This window comes from Microcaecilia unicolor, chromosome 2 (genome assembly GCF_901765095.1).
Source record: "Microcaecilia unicolor chromosome 2, aMicUni1.1, whole genome shotgun sequence".
Classification (NCBI taxonomy): Eukaryota; Metazoa; Chordata; class Amphibia; order Gymnophiona; family Siphonopidae; genus Microcaecilia; species Microcaecilia unicolor.
In genome coordinates this window covers 513,631,555-513,643,819 of record NC_044032.1, presented here as the reverse complement: position 1 = coordinate 513,643,819, position 12,265 = coordinate 513,631,555, and the positions used below count along the sequence as shown (strand labels likewise).

The window sequence follows — 12,265 nt, the reverse complement described above, 5'->3', positions numbered from 1 at the left end:
CCTATGTCTAAAAATAAAGATGGGGTAGTGAAAGAAACCGGAGACCAGGCCGCTTGTGGAGGGAGTGAACATGAAATACAAGATATCTCAATGTTTCTGGAACAATCTTTTTCAGTGGTAACTCAGCGTCAAACTTTGATTATATCGTTAGTCTTTGAACAAGATCTTAGTGCTATATTAAAATTATACTTTAAAAACTCCAAGAAAATCTTTTGTGGATCCCGGGTTTGGATATACCAGGATGTGACTAAAAATACTCAAGACAGGAGGAAATTATTCCATGCACTTAGAGAGGAAACTAGGGCAATGGGAGCTTCATTTCTCTGGTCTTATCCATGCAAATGTATTGTAAAATATCTAAATGTTAAATATGTTTTCTTTGAGCCTGATCAACTTAAAAGTTTCTTGGATCAAAAAAGGCTCTCCAGTGGATCCCAGTGAATAGTTTAACAGCTGATTAATATATTAAGAAAGTGAATTTGAGTTAAGCCGATTTCCTATGATTTTGCATGTGATCTTCTTATCTATATGAAACGACCCCCATTTTTGAGGTCTAAAAAAGAGAATAATATTGATGTTTGTATTGTGGAAAACTTTCTGTTTAAAACAAATTTTCTAACTCGGTGTTACTTTTACAAGATGTAAGGCTTGTTAAAATCCATCAATAAATAAATAAATAATAAAAACAGCATCAAAAAGGTGGGCTTTTAGCTTAGATTTGAAGACAGCCAGAGATGGAGCTTGACGTACCGGCTCAGGAAGTCTATTCCAGGCATATGGTGCAGCAAGATAAAAGGAACGGAGTCTGGAGTTAGCAGTGGAGGAGAAGGGTGAATGGAATTCCCGGGAAGGAATGTAGGGAGAGATGAGAGTGGAGAGGTACTGAAGAGCTGCAGAGTGAATGCACTTACAGTTCAAACTCCTCTTATTGCCCTATATGCGGAAACGAATAGGAAGCCAGTGAAGTGACTTGAGGAGAGGGCTAATATGAGCATAACGACACTGGCGGAATATTAGTTGTGCAGCAGGATTTTGAACAGATTGAAGAGGAGAGAGATGGCTAAGTGGGAGACCTGTGAGAAGCAAGTTGCAATAGTCTAAGCGAGAGGTGATGAGAGTGTGGATGAGGGTTCTGGTAGTGTGCTCAGAAAGGAAAGAGCGAATTTTGCTGATATTATAGAGAAAGAAACGACAGGTTTTAGCAGTCTGCTGAATATGTGCAGAGGAGAGGGAGGAGTCGAAGATGACCCCAAGGTTACGAGCTGATGAGACAGAAAGGATGAGAGTGTTATTCACAGAAATAGAGTGGGGGAGGAGGAGAGGTTAGTTTAGGGGGAAAGATGAGAAGCTCAGTCTTGGTCATGTTAACGTGCATCTATGAATATTTATTAGGCCCTTTATTTATTTGTGCTTTCTACATGTTAATACCTGAAAGACTAGACATCTCATATATATTTTAACACCTTTTATACGCTATTAACATTGATTTGTTACTTTATGTGCTTTTTCTATGTTGGTAACTAGAAGATCAAAACTTACTATAGATGGGGGTTCATTTTCAAAGCAAACAGACTTACAAAGTTACATGTGCTTTGAAAATGAACCTTATAGTTTACTTTTATGTTTTATTAACAGAAACTTAACTAATTTACATATACACTTGTTTGTTATAATTATGATTTTGGGACCATTTTTATATATAGTTTTTCTAAGAATCTACATGGTGCCTTTATATGTTATTTATATATATACTGCTTTTTACTTGTTCTTACAGTTTTTATTGCCCTTGATGCAGCTTGTGCGAGGGCCAAACATGGCCATTATCAGGCACTGGTTTTCAATCCTCTATATGTTATAGTCACTCAAAACGTTCATCAAAAAGACTTCTTTTGTCTGGTCTGCTCTTTTCACCTTAATCTTGGATTTTGCAGACCGTTTGCCTTCTTGTTTTCTCAGGCTTTTCTCCAGAGATCAATGGTAACTGGAAACTTTTCCAACACTCATAACTCAGGATAATCAATACCAGCTACACCCCAATCTCCAGTCTCTAGCCCTCATGGCTTGGATATTGAGAAGATAGAGCAAAGATACTTACCTGTTGCAGGTATTCTCCAAGGACAACAGGCCAGTCATTCTCACGTGGGTGATGTCATCCACGTCGCCTAAGGCGGAATGCTTTAACAGCGTATATAGCTTTAAGAGCACACGCTAGCATCCCCACTGTGCATGTGTGAATGCCTTCCCGCCTGCCGCAAGAGCGCAGGACCAGCAGTACAGTAAAATAGCTATAGAAAAACAACTCCAAGGGAAGGAGAGCGGGTATGTGAGAATTACTGGCCTGCTACCCTCAGAGAATATCTGATACAGGTAAGTATCTTTGCTTTCTCTGAGGACAAGCAGGCCATGTTATACTCGCATGTGGGAATCCTAAGCTACTTGACTTACTGAAAACCCTAGGACAATTGTAACCCGCAATGGTGGGTTCAAAATAGCAATTCACCTGAAACTATATACATACTGTGTGAGAGTGCAGCCTGGAACAGAACAAAACCAGGCCTAGGGGGATGGAGTGGGATTCTAGACCCCAAACAAATTCTGTAGAACTGCCTGTCCAAACCAACCATCACGTTGGGTATCCTGCTCAAGGCAATAGTGAGATGTGAATGTGTGGACTGAAGATCACATTGCAGCCTCAAGTGGGTCACCAAAGCAGCCACAGCTGGGACATTACGAGCCTTCACATGATCCTCAAGAGTAGGCCCAGCCTGGGCTTAAGTGAAAGAAATGCAATCTGCCAGCCAATTAGAGGGTGCGTTTCCCCGATGGTGACCACCATCCTTGTTGGATCAAAAGAAACAAAACGTTGGGTGGACTGTCTGTAAAGCCTAATCCGCTCAAAGTAAAAGGCCAATGTTTGCTTGCACTCTAAGGTGTGCAGTGTGCTTTCGCCAGGATGGGCATCAGGTTTAGAAAAGAACATTGTAAGAATGACAGACTGGTTCAGATAGAACTCCAACACAACCTTAGGCAAGAGCTTAGGGTGTGTGCGGATAACTACTCTGCTGTGACGAAATTTAGTATAAAGGTGGATCCCCTAATAGGTCCTGAAGCGCACTGACCCTGCAAGCTAAAGTATCCCACATTTTCCCACCTATTTGCGGGCTCAGTGTGGCTTACAATACATTGTAATTAATGGAAATACAATTTGTTACAAATCAGTTATGGATTACATTGTGAGAAGTTAAGCGAAGACAAAGTCAAAGTATCGTTAGGGAATAGGACAAGGAAAAGAACAATGGGACAGTGGAAAGAGACAACGGGAAATTGATTGGGTAATAGAACATTAGCAAAAGAACATTCGGTATAACATTTTCCGTAAGTTAAGGTATAAATGTGATAAAATTACAGGGGATGGGAGTTCAGAAGAGAATGTATTGGTGTATTTCTGAAATAGTGTGTGGACTTCATGTGTATTGGTCCTTACAATAAATTTTCTCAAAGAGATGAGTTTTCAGTAGTTTGCGGAAGTTGGTTAGTTCGTGGATCGTTTTCAAGTTGCGTGGTAGTATATTCCAGAATTGCGTGCCTATGTATGAAAAGGTTGATGCGTGCAGTGCCTTGTATTTTATGCCTTTGCAATTAGGGAAGTGGAGGTTATGGAAAGGTCGAGATGATCTTTTAGCGTTTCTGGGTGGTAGGTCTATTAGGTCAGACATGTAAGCTGGAGCTTCACCGTGGATAATTTTGTGGACTAATGTGCATACTTTAAAAGTAATGCGTTCCTTAAGTGGGAGCCAGTGTAGTTTCTCTCGTAAGGGTTTTGCACTTTCGTATTTTGGTTTTCCGAAGATGAGTCTGGCTGCTGTGTTCTGGGCTGTTTGAAGTTTCCTCAGTATTTGCTCTTTACAACCTGCGTATAGTGAATTGCAGTAATCCAGATGGCTGAGTACGAGGGATTGTACTAGGTTGCGGAAGACAGATCTTGGGAAAAATGGTCTTATTCTTTTCAGTTTCCACATGCAGTAGAACATCTTCTTGGTTGTGTTGTTTGCATGGGTTTCAAGTATTAGATGGCGATCAATAGTGACTCCAAAGATTTTTAAAGTTTCTGAGATTGGAAGGTTTAGTTTTGGTGTGTTTAAGGCGGTAAATTCATTCCTGTTGTATTGGGAGGTGAGTATTAGGCATTGAGTTTTTTCCGCGTTTAGTTTCAATCGAAATGCATCTGCCCAGGTGTTCATGACGTGTAGACTTTGATTAATTTCATTGGATATTTCTTTGATGTCTTGTTTGAAAGGGATGTATATTGTTACATCGTCGGCGTATATATATGGGTTGAGGTTATGATTTGATAGGAGTTTTGCCAATGGGATCATCATTATGTTGAAAATGGTTGGTGAGAGGGGTGACCCTTGCGGTACTCCACATTCAGGTGTCCATGAAGCGGACGTCATTGAGTTTGATGTGACATGATATGAACGCAGGGTTAGGAACCCCTTGAACCAGTTTAGGACATTTCCTCCAATGCCGAAATATTCAAGTATGTGCAATAGAATTCCGTGGTCGACCATATCAAAGGCACTTGACATGTCGAATTGTAGGAGGAGTATATTGTTGCCGGTTGCGATCATTTGTTTGAATTTAGTCATTAGGGTAATTAGTACTGTTTCTGTGCTGTGGTTCGATCGGAATCCTGATTGGGCATCATGCAGTATTGAGAACTTGTTTAAATAGTTTGTTAGTTGTTTTGTTACCATTCCTTCGGTTATTTTGGTTATTAGTGGTATGGATGTTACTGGTCTGTAATTGGTTATTTCGCTTGCGCTTTTCTTTGCATCTTTGGGTATTGGGGTAAGTAAGATTTTTCCTTTTTCCTTTGGGAAGAGTCCATTTTGTAGCATGAAGTTTACGTGGTTCGTTAGGTCTATTACAAATTGTTGAGGAGCTGCTTTCATGAGGTTGTTTTGGCATATGTCTAGTTTGCAGTAGGATTTAGCAAACCTTTTGAGTGTTTCGGAGATGAGGTCTTCTGATATTAGTTTGAATTCGGTCCAGGTTCTGTCTGCTGGGTATATTCCGTCTTCTGGGTCTAGACAGTCTAGAAGTGTGGCGTATTCAGTAGTTCTGGCGGGTATTTTGAGTCATAGTTGTATTATTTTCTCCTTAAAGTATTTCGCAAGGTTGTCGACATCTGGTATATCTTTGCTGTTGTTTGTAACTGGTGAGGTGTCTAGCAATTTGTTCACAAGGTAGAAGAGTTTGTGTGTGTCTTTGTAGTTGGATCCTATCATTGTTTTGTAGTGTAGTCTTTTAGTCTGCTTTATGGTATATTTGTATTTCCTCCGAAGTAGTTTCCAGGCATTTAGTGTTTGTTCATCTTTCTTTTTGTTCCATGCGCGTTCTAATTTCCTGACTTGTGTTTTAAGTTTTTTCAGCTCTTCGGTGAACCATGGATTTGATTTTTTCCTATGTGATGTTCTGGTTTGGATTGGGGCGATTCTGTTTAATGTTGTTGTGCATATATCGTCCCATTCTTGGAGGAATTGGATGGTGTCAGCATTTGTTGACCATTCGTTCTGGTAGATCTGTTGCCAGAATGTTGTGGGGTCTATTTTTCCTCTCGTGGTGTATGTTGTTCGTTCATGTTTGTTGATTGCATTTATGTGTGTTTTTCGCCAATTGAGGGAGACGTGCTTTATGGTGGTCTGACCATAGTGTAGGTGTCCATCTTGTGTCAGTAAGTAGGATATTTGAGTCTGGGTCAAATTTGTGTGTGATGATGTCTTGTGTATGTCCTTTTGTGTGTGTTGGTTGCGTGTTAGGTGCGTGCAGATCCCAAAGTTTTAAGAATTCTTTGCATTCTCGTGTGCCGGTAGAGGTGTCGTCTTCAAGGTGTAGGTTAATGTCTCCTATTATTAGGATGTTTGAGGCAGAGACACATGTGTTCGAGATGAAGTCCATGAGTTGCATTTGGGAGTCTTGCCATTTTCCCGGTGGCCTGTAAAATAGGATTGTGTTGAGGTATCCTAGTAGGTTTGGGTGAGTGATTCTTGTCGAGGCAATTTCAAGTTGTGGAGAGGTGCCTTCACCCGTGGTTGTACTTCAGATGACAGCAATCAAGTGGCTCAAAACAAGCTTTCATCAGCTGGGTGTGGATGACAAGGTCCCATGACATAGGCAGAGGTTTGATAGGGAGTTTTGTCAAAAGCAAACCTTTTATGAAGCAAACAACTAGAGGCTGTCCAGAGACGGGCTTACCCTCTACACGATAAACACTAATTGCATGGAGGTGAACCCTTACAGAGTTGGTCTTCAGACCAGACTCAGAGAGGTACAGAAGGTATTCAAGCAGGGACTGCACAGGGCAAGAAAGAAAATCTAGTCTATGCCCTCACACCAGACGGTAAACCTCCTCTATTTGAAAGAGTAATACCTCTTAGTGGAATCGTTCCTAGAAGCCAGCAAGACCTTAGAGGCACCCTCCGGAAAATGCAAGAAAGTAAATTCTAACCTCTCAACATCCAGGCTATGAGAGCCAGAGACTGGAAGCTGAGATGCAGTTCTGTGTAATGAGGGTCGGAAACACTCCAATCTCCACGGTTCTTCGGAGGATAAGTCCAGAAGAAGAAGGAACCTGATCTGCCTGCGCCAATAAGGGGCGATCAGGATCATGGTTCTGCAGTCTTGCTCAAATTTCAGCAAAGTCTTCCCCACAAGAGATATAGTAGGATATGCAGGCAAATGATGTTAGTCTGTCTTGTCCCTGGAACAGTACTGAGAGATGTTCCAATTGTACGGAGTGGTAAACAGATCCTCAGAGGAGGTGCCCCACACTCAGAAGAACTTGCGGGCAATGCCCATGCTGAGTGACCACTCGTGCAGATGCATGACCACGCTCAGTCTGTCGGCCAGTGTGTTGGATTTGCCCACCAGGTAGGTGGTTTGAGCACTATCCGATTCTAGATGGCCCACTGCCACATCCGGACGGCCTCCTGACAGAGGGTAAGATCTGGTACTCCCCCTGCTTGTTGGTGTAATAGATTGCAACCTTATTATCCGTTTGAATGAGTACAATTTGGTTGATCAGCTGATCTCTGAAAACCTTTAGAGTTTTCCAGACTGCCCACAGCTTCAGAAGGTTGATCTGAAGATCTGTTTCCTAAGCAGAACAAGCACCTTGAGTGTGAAGCCCATCCAAATAAGCTTCCCACCCCAGATGAGATGCATCTGTCATAAGTACCATCTGGGACTGCAGAATTTGAAAGGTAAGTCCCATGGTCAAATTGGATCGAACTGTCCACCAGAGGAGGGACTGAACCAACTCTGGTGTTACACTGATGACATCTGCTAGGTTCCCGGAGGCCTGAGACCACTGGGAAGCTAGGGTCCACAGCTTTTTGATGACGTGCCACTGGAATGGCATTACCAAGGAGGCCATGTGGCCCAGTAACCTCAATATCTGCTGAGCGGTGACCTGCTGGCTGGCTTGAACCAGAGTGGCGAGCACAACTACAGCATCTGCCCTTGGCACAGGGAGAAAGGCTCGCACCTGCTGTATGTCTAGCAGGGCTCCAATAAACTCCAATTGCTGAACCAGGAGCAGATGGGTCTTGGGGCAGTTTAAAACAAACCTTAGTAGCTCCAGCACCCGAATAGTTCTCCGCATAGACTGCTGAGAACCATACTTCAATGTGCTCTTCACCAGCCAATCGTCCAGATAGGAAAACACAAGGATTCCCAGTCTGTGTAGCAACACTGCGACTACTGCTAGATACCTGGTGAAAACCCTGGAAGCTGACACAAGGTCAAAAGGAAACAAACGGTACTGAAAATGACGTTCCCACCCGAAATGAGATACTTCCTATGACCTGGAAATATCAGGATGTAGTCATCAAGTCCAGAGAGCATAGATGCATCCCCCACCCCCGTTTTCTTTGGCACAAAGAAGTACCTGAAATAGAATCCCTCTCTTCACCCCCTAGTGGAATGGGCTCGTCCGCATGAGCCTTTAGAAGGGCGGAGAGTTCCTCTACAAATACCTTCTAGTGATAAGAGTTGAAAAGACACACTCTTGGTGGGCAATTTGGTGGTCTTTCACACAAATGCAGGGGGTAACCGAGACAGACTATTTGAAAAACCCACCGATTGGAAGTTACAAGGGGCCATCTTTCTTGGATAAACTCAGTCTCCCCCCTACCAGTAGGTTGTCTGGAATGGCTACTGTTATGGCGGCAATGCTCTACTGGAGCCAGTCATAAGTACATAAGTACATAAGTAGTGCCATACTGGGAAAGACCAAAGGTCCATCTAGCCCAGCATCCTGTCACCGACAGTGGCCAATCCAGGTCAAGGGCACCTGGCACGCTCCCCAAACGTAAAAACATTCCAGACAAGTTATACCTAAAAATGCGGAATTTTTCCAAGTCCATTTAATAGCGGTCTATGGACTTGTCCTTTAGGAATCTATCTAACCCCTTTTTAAACTCCGTCAAGCTAACCGCCCGTACCACGTTCTCCGGCAACGAATTCCAGAGTCTAATTACACGTTGGGTGAAGAAAAATTTTCTCCGATTCGTTTTAAATTTACCACACTGTAGCTTTAACTCATGCCCTAGTATTTTTGGATAGCGTGAACAGTCGCTTCACATCCACCCGATCCATTCCACTCATTATTTTATACACTTCTATCATATCTCCCCTCAGCCGTCTCTTCTCCAAGCTGAAAAGCCCTAGCCTTCTCAGCCTCTCTTCATAGGAAAGTCGTCCCATCCCCACTATCATTTTCGTCGCCCTTCGCTGTACCTTTTCCAATTCTACTATATCTTTTTTGAGATACGGAGACCAGTACTGAACACAATACTCCAGGTGCGGTCGCACCATGGAGCGATACAACGGCATTATAACATCCGCACACCTGGACTCCATACCCTTCCTAATAACACCCAACATTCTATTCGCTTTCCTAGCCGCAGCAGCACACTGAGCAGAAGGTTTCAGCGTATCATCGACGACGACACCCAGATCCCTTTCTTGATCCGTAACTCCTAACGCGGAACCTTGCAAGACGTAGCTATAATTCGGGTTCCTCTTACCCACATGCATCACTTTGCACTTGTCAACATTGAACTTCATCTGCCACTTGCACGCCCATTCTCCCAGTCTCGCAAGGTCCTCCTGTAATCGTTCACATTCCTCCTGCGACTTGACGACCCTGAATAATTTTGTGTCATCGGCGAATTTAATTACCTCACTAGTTATTCCCATCTCTAGGTCATTTATAAATACATTAAAAAGCAACGGACCCAGCACAGACCCCTGCGGGACCCCACTAACTACCCTCCTCCACTGAGAATACTGGCCACGCAATCCTACTCTCTGCTTCCTATCTTTCATCCAGTTCTTAATCCATAATAATACCCTACCTCCGATTCCATGACTCTGCAATTTCTTCAGGAGTCTTTCGTGCGGCACTTTGTCAAACGCCTTCTGAAAATCCAGATATACAATATCAACCGGCTCCCCATTGTCCACATGTTTGCTTACCCCCTCAAAAAAATGCATTAGATTGGTGAGGCAAGACTTCCCTTCACTAAATCCGTGCTGATTTTGTCTCATCAGTCCATGTTTTTGTATATGCTCTGCAATTTTATTCTTAATAATAGCCTCCACCATCTTGCCCGGGCACCGACGTCAGACTCACCGGTCTGGAGAACCAACTGAGCTTTAGGTGTATGCTGGTGAGGAAAATAAACGTGCTGGGCAGAGCCTGTTGAAGCCAGCGAGAAGGAGCATACCTACACCACTGAGTAGCAGGGACCCCTCTTCGACTTGCCCAAAAACCTTCTGGATGAGGAGGATACAGAAGGCGCCCATCGGGAGAGAGTATCATATCAGTGTGTTTTTGATGAGGACAGCGACCTCCTCAACCTTCTCTCCAAAAAGGTTAACCCTACTGAAAGTGGCATCTGCCAATCTCTGCTGGACTGTCTGCACATCGCTATACTTAAGGCACAGATCCTGGAAGCCACATCAAATGTGTCATATGCGTCCCTGGCCAGAAACTTAAAACATGCCATCTGCTGCTTGGCCAACTGGCGAAGCGAATCAGCCAAATCAGTCATTTTGCGCACCAAGTTCCACAAGTACAGGCTCATATAGAGCTGGTATGACTGAATACAGGAGATGAACAAAGAGACCAGAGACATCTTATGCCCAAAAGAGTCCAGGGTTCGGGCTTTTCTGCCTGGAGACACAGAAACAAAAGTCTGTAGAACTCCTGGCCTGTTTGAGCACGGATTCCACCATCAAGGAATGAGACAACTGGGGCCTATCAAATTCAAGGGAACTCTGGATCCAATGCACAGTGTCAATTATCTTGGGGAGTACAGGGACCAACAGAAGACTCCCAATTTTTCACTTGAACATCTCGCAGGATCTTGTGAAGCAGGACCATCACAACCTCTCTATGAGGAGAATCAGTCCAGGATCTGAAACATCTCAACTCTGGGCTCCTCTATCTCCAAATGAATAGGGATAGCAGCTGCCATCTTCCTGATAAAAGCAGGGAAGGAAAGGCCCATTACCACATCTGGACAGCCTTTTCCTCAGGAAGGGTGAGGATCAGATGGGATCCTCATCAGCTGTCCAGGAGTGCTCCTCATTGGTGTAGGTACCTGGTCCTGGCTGTACGGGGACCTGCATGTCAGCACCTCTTCGATGGAAGGACAGTACTCTTTCCAGTGCCAACGCTTCTGAAGGACCAGATCCCTTGGTGCTCCGGTGCATCCGGCACCATGCGTTGAGGACGATCAATGCCTGTGCTTCTTGGCCTTCGCCCAATGCCAAGCATCAACATCCCTCAGTGCCAACAAGGGCATCATTGAATCCTCACGTCTCCTCAGTGTTGGGTCCAATGCTGACCAGTCCCAGGGGCACTGCATAGTGGGCAGCCAAGAGGCAGGTGGAGATCTGCTTGATGAACGTGTAACAGCATGCTTGCTGGCTCTGAACAGTAATAGCATGCAAATGCATGCTAAACAAGGACATCAGTATTCCTCCCCAATGCTCAGTGGGCAGCACACCAAACTAGCGCACTGCTTCCGCTGTAAACCCTATGCCAGCTCGGAGCTGGTGTTGGGGTTTACAGAGCTTTGGGGAGGAATATGGAGCCCTGTCCAGCATGCATCTGCAAGCTAGCAGCCCCCCCCCCCCCCCCCCAACAGAAGAGCCACAGCCCCCCCCCTCCCTGGCAAGAGACCTCCAGCCCCCACCTGGTGGTCTAGAGGCCTCAAACCCCCCTGTACCTAAAGACTATAGAGGAGGCAGTAGTACTCCCCTCCTCCTTCCAGCGCCACCTCCACAATGGAGGAATCCTGCCCTGCCAAGTGCATTGGTGTTTGACAGGTCCGGTTTTTTTTGTTTGTTTGTTTGTTTTTGACAGCCTGGACCTGTACTGGGTAGCATCTTTGTTCCAGAGAAGGTCTATGTGCAATCCAGCTTATTTGCTGAAATTGCCTTCTACCAAGAAGATAGGATGCATCTGCTATGAGGTGTCTATCTAAACAATCTTGTCCAGGAGCTAGCAGTGAAATGTCAGCTTGGAGTCCAAAAAGTAAAGAGAAGACCTGCCATGCTGTGGGAACCAAGGACTTTTCCAGGTGCATCCCACAATTCAGATGAGGACAGCTTACCTTCGTAAAGTTAAAAGGGGTTAGATAGAAAAAGTGTTGCAAGTTCCAAATGTGACCTAGGACCACTGGAATGTAGTTCCTTAGGTTATTACAGTTTGTTTGTTATGGAATACTAGTATGTATCAGGAATAATTATTAGTTGTACTGCTGTCGCTACCTTACTGTGATAACTTTTGCAGCAAAGTTTAGCTATTGCTTTACCATAATAATGTATCTATGCTTTTACATTGATATATATTGTTTTGGGACATGAGATCAAAATCATATTCCAAACAGAAGAGACAAGCCACAAACTCTAACCAGAAAATTATTAGCGTTTCAGCTAATCACCTAATTGCCCTACAAACCACTAAAATGGGGTCACATAGGGAAAACATTTGGTAAACACTGCCCTAAGCTGTGATTCAAGTCTTATATATAAAATTACATTACTTACAATTTGTATCAGTTTGTCGTTGTCCTGAAGGATACTGAGCAACATCTCTGTAAGTGAAGGTACAAGGGATGTTGAAGTATTAGGCAGAACCAGACTCTCTTGTAAAATGGCCAACAGACGCTTCCTGGGTGAAAGAAAT

At 44.0% G+C, this 12,265-nt stretch overlaps 1 protein-coding gene across 1 annotated transcript in view; it reads right to left on the bottom strand.

The window, feature by feature from the left end:
- The window catches only part of NCAPG (non-SMC condensin I complex subunit G), a 260,290-nt gene that overhangs the window by 162,492 nt on the left and 85,533 nt on the right, over window positions 1–12,265 (bottom strand). Inside the window, 1 exon segment of the mRNA XM_030191225.1 lies at window positions 12,127–12,250. Within this exon segment, the coding sequence (XP_030047085.1) occupies window positions 12,127–12,250 (124 nt within the window).